Genomic DNA, 15,605 nt, shown 5'->3' with positions numbered 1-15,605 from the left:
GAAGTCACTTCGAAATTCTGGCTTAATATCTCGAACCGCTTCGCGGTTCTCGATAAACGCCACACGTTCTCAGTGACTTCAAGCAGAGTCACATAACCATTACTTTTGCTTCAGCTGTACTTCAAATAAAAGCATTCAATTTACACAACTATTGGATCTTATATACCAGAGCTCAATTTGAAGAATAGATCTTCCATCGGGTGCTCAAATAATAGCAACTATCACTCTTCTTCGTTCATGAGGAGTCTCAGTAAATCCCATTTTTTGAACCGGACATTGACTGAGTGAGTGAGGCAAGAGGAAAATATGAGTTGTCGGATCTTTTCCGTTTGTGCCCTCCAGCTTAGTGGGTGCATATTATTTGCGCCCCACAGACGCACGTACCATATTTTTACATATTGATTTACTATGTAATAGCACGTGCTGTGTAATTGGGGGGAGCATAACGTACTGGGGGGCGGGGGGCACAAACGGAGAAGATCCGAATAGTCTTTCACTGGAGTTCATTCACATTAGTTGACCATACTAATCGAAATATCCCCTATATTTGAGTGAGCAAAAGTAAATTTACATAACTATCAGGTTTTCGATATGGTTGGTCTGACGTTTAAACAGTTTGCGCGCCGTAAAATGATTGACGGTGGTGGTGGTGGGGGTATGTCCGATCAATTTTGATTGTTATTTAGAGCTACGTTATTGAAGTCTCTGGCGAAATAAAGGTCCTGGGCGGATTTGAACCACCGATCTCCTGTTTACTAGACAGGCGCTTTAACCGCTAAGCCACAGGACCATAGGATCTCCCCGCGTTAGCAAAGATGTTTCGAACTTCAAGATCAAGATCTGTGTGGATATAAGCCAACAAGAGCCATTGAGTCGATTAGCACAACATCTGCACAATAGCATCTGACGTCAGCACAATAACAACTTCCCATTCCAATTTTGCGTGAACATATACAAGCCATTATCCCATAAAAACAAATAGCACAAATATACTTATTATTTGAGAAAGAACAAATTTGTTATGACTTGGTTCAAATAAGCCACAGTATCAATTGTTTCCTTGCCTTGTAATGCTGGACTTCCCTCTGAAGTTGTTTGCACTCTCTCTTCGACTTCACTAAAGCATCTCTCAGCTCCATCAGTTGGTCTGATCGCACACTGAAAACATAGCCGGAAAATTGCCGTTGACCCGCTTGACACATGGGATTGAAACAGAAAAAAAAGGCAATAGAAATTGACAGAATTTTTCCAACTGCCGAATTTTTCTTATTTGGTGGGCAAATTCTGCACATTCGGTTACATTCTAAAATTACACTTAATTCAGCTACAAAACTGAAAGCTATTAAGCTTAATACTAATTCCAGCTAGCAATCACTTTAATGAACTTTGATAACCTAATGCATTTTGACTTAATGACCAATCTTTATATGTTCATCCCGTTTCTTTTGATTTTGCTCTTCTCACTTTGACCGTATTCACAACATTGCGTGATTCGATACGTGAAAGAATTTAAATCCATTCAGTTGAAACAGTGAGTGAGGTAAGTCAGAAGTCAAACGAGAAAACCGTGAATTATGTAAAACGAAAAACCTGATCAAAAGGTAAAGCGAATTAAAAACAAAGCCGGTAGACTTCCAGAAAAGACTCGCAGATGTCTTCGCCAAACAGCAACCTGTCGAATAACTAGTTTCCGATGGCAGTCAGAATCAAAGAAGAGAAAAAACACTTATCAAGTGAAAAAAAAAAGAAAATTATTTATAAAGTAAATTAAACCGAAAAAGAAACATTCAATTACTTTTCCATATGTACAAGTACAAATACCAAAGGGAAAACAATATTTCAAGTGATCGAGACAACTTCATTGCTCACACAAGTTTGGAAAAACCCCAAAAAGCACAAAAATACAACTCTAATTTCGAGCATTAAGCCTACATTCAGTTACAAGTAAAAGCAATAAAAAAATGGGCCAAAAATCACTAAAATAGCCATAAATTGGTAGAATCATATGAAAAACATCTAAGTTAGCGTAAGACTTCCTTTAGTTACCAAAAACCTTTAAACGCTACCAAAAAAACCTGAAAACCATAACTTTAGGCTGAATTAACCTTTTAGACGAATTAGAAGTTTCAAAATACAAAAAAAAACAGCTTGAAAAAGCCGCATGTGAACAAACAAAAAAATTTGCTCGCTTAGCGAAATTTTTTTCACACCTACATTTCTCGCTCTGTTTCAAAAAAAAGGCTCTGAACAAAAGACCTACTTGCTTTTTTCTCTGCTCTGCGAATTTGTTCACTGAGTCAACTTTTTGAAACTTTATTTGCTCCCAGAACTTCCGGTTTTCCTGCTCTCTCACTTATCAAAAAAAACATAGCCGGAAGAATTCCGAAAAAGACTCGAAGATAATTTTGCCAAAAAAGAGCCTGCCCAATAACTAGTTTCTGATGGCAGTGGGCATCAAAGAAGAGAACAGACTATCTTAATTGAAATAAAACGAAAATTTAACTAAAGTAATAAACAAAACCAAAAACCTAGTTACTTCTTCATTTTTGTACATGTACAACTACAAATGAAAAACAAAATTTCGAGTAATCGGAGAAACTTCAATGCTCAAACAAATGCGGGCGAGCCAAAATAAGCACAAAAATATCTGGATATTGGAAACAAAGCAAAAAAATCTGTAAGAGGGATAAGAAAAAATTCACAAGTTAACACAATTTTTTCTTAAAATTCAAAGAGAAAAATTGCTTGGTACCAAAGAAGCAATGGAGCAACAAGGAAAAACGAAACCAACCGACGCTAAAGACTTTTTATCCCAAATTACATGCAAGGGGATGTTTTTGATGGACATTAGCTCTGCGTAGGGAGCCCATTTGATGCTTCTGCAGTGAGGAGGGCAGTGAGGAGCTTTAAACCACCCGGAACTGACCCTCATGTAAAGCTTCTATCTCTTCTCAATAGCTTCAGTGAGTTGTACAGTTAAAGATAAACGGGACTAAAAACATTGTCAAAAACTTTGATTAAGAGCAAATAAAAATTGCAGAAATAAGACCAGCATGATGAAAATGATATATGCAGACGTTCGGCCGTAGTCAATTACAAAAAGGAAAAAAGGGATATTGCCAGCAGAAAGTCGAATGCAGCTGCGAATTTGAAGTGCCTGCCGTAGAAAAGATACAAAAATAAGTAGATGAAATTGTCTACACTACTCAAAAAAATTACTTAATCAACCCTGAAATGAAACGCCACTTTTTGTTCATATCCGTCCCGCAGAAACAATTTATAGGCAATTTCATTACATCATTACACAAATAAGTTTCTCTAACTCTAGAACAATTTTTTTTAAAAAATACGTTTTTGAGTGCAGAAGCTATTTTGTTGAAGGAAGTAAGTCACGTAACATCGGAAATTAGTCACGCAAATGACCAACTGTTTTGCTAAAGAAAGAAAAAATGACGTCACATGCGCTGTCATGCAGGAAAAATTCATTCAAAATTTTAAATTTTTCCGCTGTTTTGCGTGAACAAGTTTTAAAAGAACAGACCACCAGAAGAAGAAACATAACTGGGCAAGACCTGCAATACAATCGCAATAATTGAACATCCAATCTGACCACCAGGGCAATTAATACAACATCTTTGATGTTCAACAACAACAGTAACCGTGCATACCTGGAAAAAAATCAATTTTCTATTTTCTATTTGAAAAAGAGTTGAAAATGTCATCCTCATTGAACAAAATGGCAGATTTTTTATTAACGATCCACACTATGAGTCCTCGGAAGGTATGCACCATCTTTGAACAAAACGAATTGTAGAAAGTAAGAAAATAATTTAAAAAAAGTTAAAAAAAATGTTCCAATGAGACACAAAGAAAATCTTAGCCGCTATCAGGAAGCACACATCTTTTATTGACACCGCTAACGGAAAAATTGACCAAGTTCATAGCCCATGCCGTCAGCATTCAAAATATCAGTAACGCTTTCTACATCAAACGGTCTTTAATTAAAAGACAATTTGCTACTAATTGAAAACACTAAACAGATTCAACGTTTCCTAATCAGAATGCCAATAAAGCAGTCATTGCTGAGGTTAAGAGAAATAAACTAAAATTATTGGAAAACAAATAGAAACTATGCTTTATTCGTTTTTTTGGTGATTGCAGACAATAAACAATTAATAACAACGGCAGTTTTCGCCGTCGAACAGCTTAATATTCCATTATGTTTCTAAAATTGTCAAACCCGCGCACGAATAAATACAATTTGCAGATGATAGATTCTGCGCTTGAAGTGGGCCAAAAAAACCTACACGAAATTGTACGAAGTGTTCTCAATGAAAAGGAAATATACTTCATGAGAAGCAAATCAAAACAAAACTGAACGAAATTCCTGCTCTCAAAAGGATGATGAAATAGCTGCTTTTCCCGTAAAGCAGATTTTTTGAAAATTCAGAAAGCTCTTAGGTACATAGGTACTAATTGTCAGCAGGTTTCTACATTCTTCTATTGAATAAGTTGTTCTATTGAATAAGACTCTAAGTATTTTTCGCTCAGTTCAATTTCCACTAAACACAAGATTAAAGCTTTTCAAATCACTTGTTTCATTGCACTTGTTTTGAAATGGAGTTTTTAAAAAGTTAATCAGAAATGGATGAATTGTAGATATTTTTTGATTTAAGAATCTCCAATCTTGAGGAGATGAAAATATACCTCAAAGGAAAATCAACTAGACAAGTAGGCTCGCTAATGTGCGTTCCCAGATTATGTTCCAATCTCGCTAATCCACAGTTTTGTCCTGTCTACCAAATGAGGAACAGATCGAAAACTTTCGAATAATGTTCGAAAAAAATTGAAGTACAAAAAAAAAGAAAATTACTTGCAACTCAAAAAAACAATACTTTACAACAAAGTCAAAATAGCCTCAAATAAAGACGAAACTAAACAAATTAAATTGTATTTTACTAGAAAAAAAAACACGGAACCCGTACTTAATGAGATTCAGTAGCAAGTAGACGGCCAGAAAAGAAATAATTTCAAATAATGAAAACAGTTAGATACCGGTGTCGAAATCGTTAAAGCAATAAGCAATGCGCTAGAAATATTAGATATGTTCAATTGCGCTAACAATCTTCAACACCAACAATGTGATATGCGACCTGGCGTTAATGAGACCAAATAACAAGTAGCCAGAAAATAACAGCAAAGTGCATAATTAAAAAAGAGTCTACATATTGTAAAACATTTGATTTCAAAGTCATTTAAAAATTTTAGCAATCAACGCAAACCAGTAAATCGGCTTACATACTTTGTTCATCCATTGGAAACCACTAAAAGCTGCAATTATCCAAAATATTTTTTACGACTACAAACAGAAAGCAAAACAAAGACAAATGTAAAAAAAACTATATTCAATTCCGATAGGAGACAGTTCCAAAGCCGCGAAAACCATAATTTATTCACTGAAAAAAATTATATCTATTTGATAATGTTAAAAAATAATTGGTGCATGACTGAAAAAAAATGCTAGCTACTCATGATAGCCCATAATTTATTCACTGAACAAATTGATATTCTCATTGCTGCATTCTTTCTTCACTCGCATAATGCAATATCTGACCTGTCAATAACGTGACAGGACAAGAAAACAAAACTCACAGATGGAATGCCGTCAAAAAATCGAAATTTTTTGTGAAAACTTGTAGTATCAAAGCCGAATAACCATTAATTAAAATGTAAAACCACCCACAGTAAACATTAAAATGTAATCCATTAGAAAATTGATGCGACCTGTTTCTGCTGACCTTAAGCTAAAAGATGACCAAAAAAGATAGAAAAAAATGCAAAGCTCAATAATCGACTGCTTATTTACTTCGAAAGCGAATACTTTAAAGTCAAATCGACCATGAGCTTTTGACTAGAACCACTACACAGGTTTCATTGAAACCACTTAGGAAGCCAATTGAAACTGTCATTACTAAGCCTTGATTTGTATTGTTCTGTTCTGTAATTAACAGCAACAAAGCATCAAAAGCAAAAGCAAACATAACCAACTAAAGTCAAAAGAATTGCTCTCAAACGACCGGCGATCAATTGGCTTCATTAGTAGCCAACTGGGACTTAGGGATGCGGCATTAGAGCGTGTAATTCTGTGGATTAGAGCAGTGGGAGTGTCGGGCGGCAAAACCTGAGGGATGGGGAGGTTTGGGCTAAGAGTGCAGGGCTGGGTTTGAAATTGCTATGTAGAGGAGGGAGGACAGAGAAATGAGGTGAGTGGGTGGGAGTCCAACTCTTAGGATTAAGGACCAACCTTCACGCTATGAATTTGTCTTCCCAAAACATTTTTGATCAATCGCATACATAGACTAGTGAGGCCTAAGGCTTTATGAGAGTTTCTGACCAACCTAATGCCTTCCAGGTTTTACCTGTTTAAGTAAAAAGGATGAAAGATCAGTCAATCCAAAATTCGCATAAAAAGGGTTCTTTCCTATTATAATAGCCCCCATTATATTATAATTACTTTTATGGGGGGCTGCAGGTTACATAACCACTAAACTGGGCGAATGGAGCTATAATGGGAAAGACTACATGACTGATGTAATTGCTACAAACTTCGTTTGAGAGCAATTTAAAATGATTAGTTGTACATTAAGGAATTCAAACAATTGCAACTCTGTACTATTACTATGTACTATAACATATGTATCATCTTTCACAAAAGTAGTAAGAAAAACCAGATCAGCAGACAAAAATCAGCGCTTACAGAAGTCCAATGGCCGCAAGTGAACGAAAAATTCAACAGGAAACTCATTCTACTTTGTTTGCTAACTTTTAACATTTTTACTTCTCCAGTGAGACTAAAACAACCATACAAATCTGACTTCCGATTGATTTCTGAAATCGTCGCATTAATTTTGCTTCGATTTACAAATTTTTAATGCTTATAGCTCCAAAGCTAAGTTGAGCGTGGCTATATTGCGTTACGTGTAGTTTTTACAATCCAAAGAATTTCGATTGCATAGTTAAAAAAACACGAATAACGCAATAAGGCCGCGCTCAACTTAACTTTGGCGCTATAAGCATTAAAAATTTGTAAAATGAACCAAAATTATTGCGAGGGTACATATCTTCATGGCTGTCTGAAACTATTAACGGACCTGTTACTTCTTGAGAATTTAAAAAATATTTAATTGACACCAGCCGTTTTCTTGTGTTAAAAATCAATGGCTCCGTAGAGTATAACTCACTTTGAGGACTGATCTAGAATGGCAGACACTTGCTGTTTGAGTTCTTTGATCTTTGCCTCTTTCTCTTCAACTGAAGATATCTTCTGAGATTTGTGCTCCTCAACTGTCTCTATACACTAGAAAACAATATACCACATTATCTCCTAATGATAGAAGCACAAACGCAATTCAAATCAGTTCCGACGATAAACCCAACCCCCCCCCCCCAAAAAAAAAATGACAACTGAGCGACCAATAATAAACTGAATACAATAAAAAACTCAATGTATTATAATTTGTTTTTAACTGGACTGATATGTCTGAGACGTCATATTAGTTTCAGGAGACAGCGAACTTTGTGGTTGTCACCTTTTTAAACTTAAGACCATAAATTCGGCATACTTTTCACGCATCATTCGTGACTTTCGCTACAAGTCATTGTCTGGAATGATGAATTTCGAACTTCGACAAAAAAGTGGAGATGAAACCTTTCTCAATTTTTTTTCATATAGATGGCATGAGGGTAACAGCACGCAAAACTTTCCCTTACCAAGTTTACACCAGAATCCCATTATCATCAATTGTAGTAAAAAAAGACAAAGATTTGATGTGCGCAAAATACGCCATACTTACCCGGGTCGTAAAACTTAAGCAAGCAATCGATTTTATGAAGTTTTTCTTAGGCTAAGACTACATTTTGCCAATATATGGGGTATATTTAAAGAAGCTTTGAGAAAATTTAGCTTTGAGAAAACAAAACTGCTAAAACACATCATAATCGCGCTTGATTTCGTCTTTTAAAGATGTTGTCATTTCAATCCAAAGAATTTGGCTTTACATTTTTTGGCTTCATGCTTTCTTTTCAGATTGAAATTGAGATTTAAACACTTCACAGCCCAAGATTTCAGGCAAACTTTTACAGAGGTATGTAATTTCAATTCAATTTGGCTTTTCATTTTTTGGTTTTACAATATGTTTTCTTTCCAGATTCAAATTGAGATTTTTTACATCACAGCCCAAATCATCATCACCAAAAGACCAAATAACGGTTAGTTCAATTTGGATTTTTTTTAAGTTTCAATTCAATTTATTCAGTTATGTTTCATTTGAGGCAAACGATCTCCAAAAAACCGGGACAACAGGAAGTCAACACCTTCAAATTAGGTGGAAAAAACGGCTATATTAGCCGAAAAATTGCCGAAAGTTACGAAAATTAGTCAAAAATAGGTCGAAAAAACGACTATATTAGCCAAAAATGGTAGAAATTATACAAAATTTAGTCAAAAATAGGTAGAAAAAACGTCTATTTTAGCCGAAAAATAGTCAAAAACAGGTCTGCAAAACAACTATATTAGCCGGAAAATAGTCAAAATTAGGTCCAAAAAACAACTTTCAAGGTTTTACAGCATTTTGTTCTCTAATTTAGATGCAGATCTTCGGTTTCTTCATCTGGGCTCCTGTTGAGCCGATGGACTTGCTGTCGAAAAGGTATCACATGGAGCGGAAGGACTGAAACTGATGGAAAACTGATGGACTTGAAACTTTAAATTAAAACTTTCAAAATAAATGTAAGGTTAATTTAAAATTAAAAATATAATTGGTTTTCACTGAGCGGAGAAACAATAGAAAAAAAAGATAATAATCTATTTAAAGGAGTTTTGTAGCTCAATTCAATTCCATTTCAAATGTTCTTTAAACGACTATAATCCATTTTTTCAACATAAGTAAATGGATTTAAGAGGATTTAAATCGTTAAAATGGTCCCAGATTGATGCCGTAGAAGGGATTTTGTTGATAACATTTTATTAATGAAAACCGCTATAAAATCGATTTTTATCTCAGTTGTTCCAATACGGGTACAATTTCATACGCAAAAGATTAGAACCTTGAAACACTCAAAGCAAAACTTTAATAAAATTTTTTTCTATATACAGTGCAAGATTTCAAAACTTTCGAGTGCGTGTTTCAAGCACGGTCACGTGACTCTGCAAAATTAACTTTGAAATTCTGACTTACATCTTGCACCGCGACGTGGTTCTCGGCGAATGCCAGAATTGCACATAGAAGTTTATTTTTGTTGACTTACTTTCATGTAAACTTAGTCACGCAACCCATACTTAATTGTCGTGTACGACCGTCAAAGTTCTGGGGAGGTAGAAAACAATTTTCTCATCAAATGATGTGAAAAAAGTACCCACACCTGAGATAGAATTGTAACTAAGTGTGCACATGTGAGTAATTGTACCTTCTGATTGAGTTGTTGAATCTGCTCCTTGTGTGTGACCTTCATATCGTCTAGTGTCTTGGTCTGTTCCATTATGATGAGATCTTTCTCCTTGACCTCCTTCTCCAGACCCACACATTGCTCAGCACTAACTTCCAATTTCGCTTTATCATTCGTCAGCTACAAAATGGAACGAATATTAATATTAATTAGATTCCTTAGAATAGAATCTACGTTAATCGCAAAATTCTCACCACTTCAAATCAGGAACAAATCAAATCGTTATTTGGGACACATTTTAAACTTCCTCATGGCAAAATGAAACAATCTCAAACAGGTCAAAACATGTGTTGTGAAACAATCAAGTCAAGCGCATGAAAACTTGACTCAAGTCCTTGAACAAGTTGAAAACGGTTACCCGCAAATATGTAATCATCAAAAAACTGTAACAAAAACCTTTACTCAATAAAATCTTTTGACTAGAGAACTTGTTCCCATATATATATATATATATATATATATATATATATATATATATATATATATAGAACAAGTAATTGGTGAACCTCTCCGGACAGAAGCTTCCTTCACGGCCCTAAACGTCGGACTTGAGTCTCCCCACAGTTCTACATTCTGTGCTGGACACAACACAAAAGCATCACGTAACAACTGTCACAGCAAGGACGTGAGGCCCCGAGACTGTGCGACGCACGAAATACAGAACAGAAAAGACCAAAAGACTAAAGACAAAGGCCCTAAAGAAAAAGACACTTTTGGAGCCAAATTTTTTGGGTTACAGACGCTACCCAGAAGGACGATTTTTTTTTTGGGGGGGGGGGGGGGGGGGGGGGTGTCAGACGTTACCCCTTGAGGATTTTTTTACTACTACGGTTTCAGACGTCACCGTCGCTGATCGCCCGAGGTTTCAGACGTCACCTCCAGAAGTACTGTTCCCCGGTGAGATCAATCCAAAAATCAGTGTTTTTTACAGGTCAAAAAAGAGAAAAAAAGACAAAACCTGAAATTTATCCATTTTTATCAAAATTTCACTGCTTTTTTAGGCAAATTTCTTTGATGCATACTTGCCGAAATTGATTTAACGCAATGAAAACTTCTTAGTGCAAGAAATTGTTCCTAAAAACGAAAATTGTCGAGAAAAACCTTTTTGAAAACAGAAATTCAAAAAACGTTCATTAAGTTCTTAGCCTGATATTCTTATAGAATCAATTTTAATAGTTCAACCTCACTTTTGAACTTATTGTTAATGAACCAGAAAAGTCATTAATTGTAAAAATTCAATTAGCTATTCAGAAACGAAAATTGTCGAGAAAAACGTTTTTGAAAACAGAAATTCAAAAAACGTTCATCAAATTTTTAGCCTGATATTGTCATAGAGTCTACTTTTAATAGTTCAACCTCACTTTTGAACTTATTGTTAATGAACCAGAAAAGTCATTAATTGTAAAAATTCAATTAGCTATTCAGAAACGAAAATTGTCGAGAAAAACGTTTTTGAAAACAGAAGTTCAAAAAACGTTCATCAAATTTTTAGCCTGATATTGTCATAGAGTCTACTTTTAATAGTTCAACCTCACTTTTGAACTTGTTGTTAATGAGCCAGAAAGGTGATTAATCGTAAAAATTCAATTAGCTATTCAGAAACGAAAATTGTCGAGAAAAACGTTTTTGAAAACAGAAATTCAAAAAACGTTCATCAAATTTTTAGCCTGATATTGTCATAGAGTCTACTTTTAATAGTTCAACCTCACTTTTGAACTTGTTGTTAATGAGCCAGAAAGGTCATTAATTGGATAAATTCAATTAACTATTCAGAAACGAAAGTTGACGAAAAATTCGTTTGTGACAACAGAAATCCAAAAAACTTTCTTTAATTTCTTGGCCTGATATTCTTATATAATCTTTATTCCATAGTTCAAAGTCACTTTTGAGCTAGTTGTGACAGAACCAAGAAGGTCATTACTTGGATAACATCCTTCAGTTTTTACAAAAAACGAAAATTGACGAAAAAAAAACGTTTTTGGCCAGATAAAATCAAAAAGCGTTCTTTTTAAACTGCCTGCTTCATTCTATTATGGAAAATTATCAAAATCCAAAAAACGTCCCTTAAATTCTCCTGTGAGTTTTTTGTTCTCAACAGAAATTAGCGAAAAAAACTTCATTTGTCGAAAATAACTGAAAAAATCTTGCCATACCCAGCAAAAAACAAAAAAAGAGCAAAAATTGTTTTTTGAAAGAAACCTATTTTTTGCAGAAGTCCACGGTCTCAGACGTTGCCGTCTGCGAAGTCCCTTAGCCCTATGGTTTCAGACGTTACCATACTGAGAAGAAAAAAATAACGGTTTCAGAAGTTACCAATCTTTGATTTTTTTTTCAACATCAAAACGGATTCCTTTTCACAAAGAGATCTCAGACGTCATCTCAATCAATTCTTTGAAAATCTAGCCATATGCAAAAACTTGGTCTAGTGTCATGGTTTTGGAGGGCACTAAAAGCACTACGAGATCACTCAAATTAACACAGAGTTGGAGAAAAGAAAAGTTTTCAGAAAAGAAGAAAGTTACAATTTCTACAAAGTTTTCAAGCTTCTTGAGGTTTATTACAGTTCTTCAACCTTTTGTGTTCTTCTCGTAGCCCTTGTTGCCTACACGCATCGCATTTAAAACAAGTTCTCAGGTTTTAGCCCTCAAAAAAAGAACTCCTTGAAAAGAAACAAAAAGAAATTTGCTTCCTATAAATTTACGGAAAGGTCTGTCAGATTTTAATCGCTAAGGTTTTACGGTTAGGGTTAGGGAAATAAGTGAATTTTTCCGGTAGTTCTCAGGTCTGGTGGTGGATCATTAGCTATTTGTTGAGAACTTTTATCAGGTTTAAAATTTTACAAGAAAAAATTAATTTAATGTAACAATTATACGGGTTCTGGTCTAATATCGTTTCAACTGCATAATTGTAGCAAAGCACAAGTTTCCTGTCAATCAGAGTAGCCAAACACATTAGTTGAAACAGTCAAAGCCAGCTATTTAAGCAAAACTTGTGTTTTTTTAAATAAAAAACAAGCAATTATTTGGGTCTGTTGAACAAAAGTCGACTAAAGCGCGCGAACGTTCGGAAAAAATTTCAAATTTGTTTTTAGTGCTAAAAAGCTAGATTTAGCAAGCAAAACACACACCCTAGGACATCTGTTGTTGAGAAAAGTTGCGTCGCTGAATTTTTGAACAAGAAAAATCTAGGATCATTAGCATTCAAACCTTAGACAACTTTTACATCAAAATTTGCGTCGCTCCGGTTCTTTAAGCCGTTTTTTACCTTCAATAAAGAATTTCAACGTCACGTCTACAACAGCAACAAACGCGGTCAACAGAACACAACAAGCAGCAAGATGTCTAAGCAGATCACTTCTGAATGCCAATTTGCCATCAACATGTTTAAAGCGACAGAAATGGCCATGAAAAACCAGCTCGACCTTTTGGAAAAAACCATTCAGCAAAGAAAGAGTTTTCGATCCTTGTCTCTGCTGATTGAACGAACCAGAGCAAACGAAAAGGAACTCAAGGAGATGTCGCAGAACGTGATGAAGCAGCAGCCTCATCAGAATACAGCAACATCAATTCTGAGCAGACAAACCAAACTAATCAACCGTCTTAACGAACTACAGTTGCAAGTTGATCTTTTGGACGATGATGGTCAACTGAGCCAGTCCTCACCAATCTACGCCCGTCTCAATAGACATCAATGAAGACAAACAGCTCCCATGTAACCTGGAACAACAGAAAAGCAGCCCAGCCAACCCAATTCAGCCTCCCGCTATCCCACCTCGACCAGGAAGACCAACACTTTTTCTTCAACCGTCAAGTGTTCCACAAATAAACTTCGAACGTGTTCTTGGCGCTCACCAAAGACCAACAAAAATGCAAAACTTGGAAATCAGTCAGCAAGAACATAATTTTACAGGAACTGATAACCACGTTCGCAATCCTTTCACACAAGCCCATGATACACTTGTCTTTAATAGTGCAACTGATGACATTCAATTTGCCACTATCAACCCTAATAACCAAACAAGCTTGCCACCCTACACTCTCCACACAGCCCCGATCACTATCGACAACAGTGAAGCAAATGAAAACCATTTGATAAACCTTTTGCCGCCTATAACTAACCTGAGCATTTCAAGCGACAGTATTACAGCTAAATCGGAATATTGTGCGTCAAATAACCCTAAGGTCAGCATTACTGAGCATTTTTTCTCAAAACCAGTGACTGAAAATAGATTCATATTTCAAACACCAAATCAAGCTTGTCATGATACCCAAAAGGAACAAATTGCTAGATATAGCAAAGGCAAATCAAATCCTGTTATTCAACAGCATTCATTGCAAGCTTTTGCTCAAGAAACTGATTGCAGCCCAAGCAAGAACTTTAACTCAGGAAGGCAGTACCCCACTCAATTTCCAACAAATGCGAATAGTTGCCCGCAGCCAACAAAAAATCAATCAAGTGTTGTTGCGGGAAACATTCAATTACAAAATCCGCAGTACACATATGCCACGCATGCTGAGAAAGTAGCCCAACAAAAAAATGTTGTTCTCCCTTCTGAACAACAGAATCCTCAACTGTTTCAGCAGCTTAATGACAGTTTGTTTCCACAAAACCACAATCAGTTTCCTAATAAAACTGCTATGCAATTTTCATCACTTCCTACTCAAAGTTACACTCAGAAACAAACGAACGAAAAACCTGTGGCTCAACTTCGCTCACAACCAACAGTTTTGCCTAACAATTTGCAAAATTATCAAAATCAAACTGCCCCTGACTTTCCAGCATCTTCAATGCCCTTTGGTGCAAATGTACCAAATTTCGTTGACTCACAGACACAGAGCAACGCAAAACAAGACCAAATTTTTCACTCAAACAAAGAGCCCAGCAATTTAATTGTGAACAACTCACACGCCAGTGCATCAAATGCTAATTTCAACCCCGTTACACAATTGACTAATCTTGATTATAAACACTCTATTAAATTACCTCCACTAAAGTTACAAAATTTTAATGGAGATCCTCTGCACTTCCATGAATGTATTAACATTTTCTACAGTATGATCCACCATAACACATCAATCACAGATACACACCGAATAACGTATCTACAGAATTCTGTGTCAGGAAAAGCCATAGACTTGATACACGCGTATTCTTGCGACCCGTCGTATTACCAGACAGCCTTAAACGAGCTGATAAATCACTTCGGTGACCGAACCATCGTGGTTAATGCCTTTATCAACCAACTAGAAAATTGGCAAGTCAATCATCAGAACAAGCAAAGTTTTATTGCCTTTTCGTCCTTTTTGAAAAGACTTGTTCAGGCATTCCAGTACCTTGGTTTTATAGCAGACCTTCAATCAACAACGCTACTGAAAAAAGCCAAAGAAAAGGTTCCACACAACCTCATCCTCAAGTGGACCAAGCACTGTCTCACTCAGTTCCGCTCAGACCCATCACTTGCAGAATTCCAACAGTGATTAGAGCTTCAAGCTCAAGTTTATGATAAATTTAACCGGGAAAACCCCATAAGAAACACATTCCCCAATTCGAAAAAGTTTGGAAGCTCAAACTTCAACGCTGGTACAGCTAACAGAAACTTTACATCACAACCTTTAAACTCTCTAGTTGATAATCAGGACAGGAACCAAAAGCATCAATTGCAACAGAGTCTGCAGCCGCAGTCAACCAATTCTTCTCCGAAGAGTTTCAACGCAAACAGATCTTGCGAAAAATGCAAAAGTAATCACAGCCTTGCAGTTTGCCCTGAATACCAGCTTTGTCCTCCTAGTGAGAGATACAGCATTGTTAGTAAAAACAGTTTGTGTACAAATTGTCTTAGCAATAAACACCACAAACAGACATGTCCGTCAACTAAACGATGCCAAGTATGCAGTGGTTTTCATCATACAACATTGCATGACCCAGCAAAACAAATCAAACGACCAACAGCAGCTTTTTCAACAGAAAACGCACAAAAACCTCAGCCTACTGTTTCGTCAAACAACAAGACAGCGGTTGAAAATATGATCAATAATTCTCAGACAAAAGGCCTGCAGAATAAGAATTCAAACAGCCGCTACGGGCAATCCTTCAACGTTCAA

At 36.0% G+C, this 15,605-nt stretch overlaps 1 protein-coding gene and 1 non-coding gene across 3 annotated transcripts in view; both read right to left on the bottom strand.

The window, feature by feature from the left end:
- The window catches only part of LOC142351908 (uncharacterized), a 438,132-nt gene that overhangs the window by 28,965 nt on the left and 393,562 nt on the right, over window positions 1-15,605 (bottom strand). For both annotated transcript variants that reach the window (XR_012760975.1, XM_075404166.1), the window contains exons 6-8: window positions 9,466-9,624; window positions 7,242-7,357; window positions 1,065-1,158 (exon numbers count right to left, since the gene is read on the bottom strand). Coding sequence is in view for 1 of the 2 variants with exons in the window: in XM_075404166.1 (XP_075260281.1) it covers window positions 1,065-1,158; window positions 7,242-7,357; window positions 9,466-9,624 (369 nt within the window). In the remaining variant the exon portion in view is untranslated. The remainder of the gene's footprint in view (window positions 1-1,064; window positions 1,159-7,241; window positions 7,358-9,465; window positions 9,625-15,605) is intronic.
- Window positions 718-790, bottom strand: Trnat-agu (transfer RNA threonine (anticodon AGU)). Its single transcript has one exon. It is a non-coding gene; the product is annotated as a tRNA-Thr (tRNA).

The sequence above is a fragment of the Convolutriloba macropyga genome, chromosome 13, assembly GCF_964194025.1.
Source record: "Convolutriloba macropyga chromosome 13, txConMacr16.3, whole genome shotgun sequence".
NCBI lineage: Eukaryota > Metazoa > Xenacoelomorpha > Acoela > Convolutidae > Convolutriloba > Convolutriloba macropyga.
The sequence above is the reverse complement of the archived record's forward strand: the minus strand, read 5'-3'. Positions and strand labels throughout refer to the sequence as shown.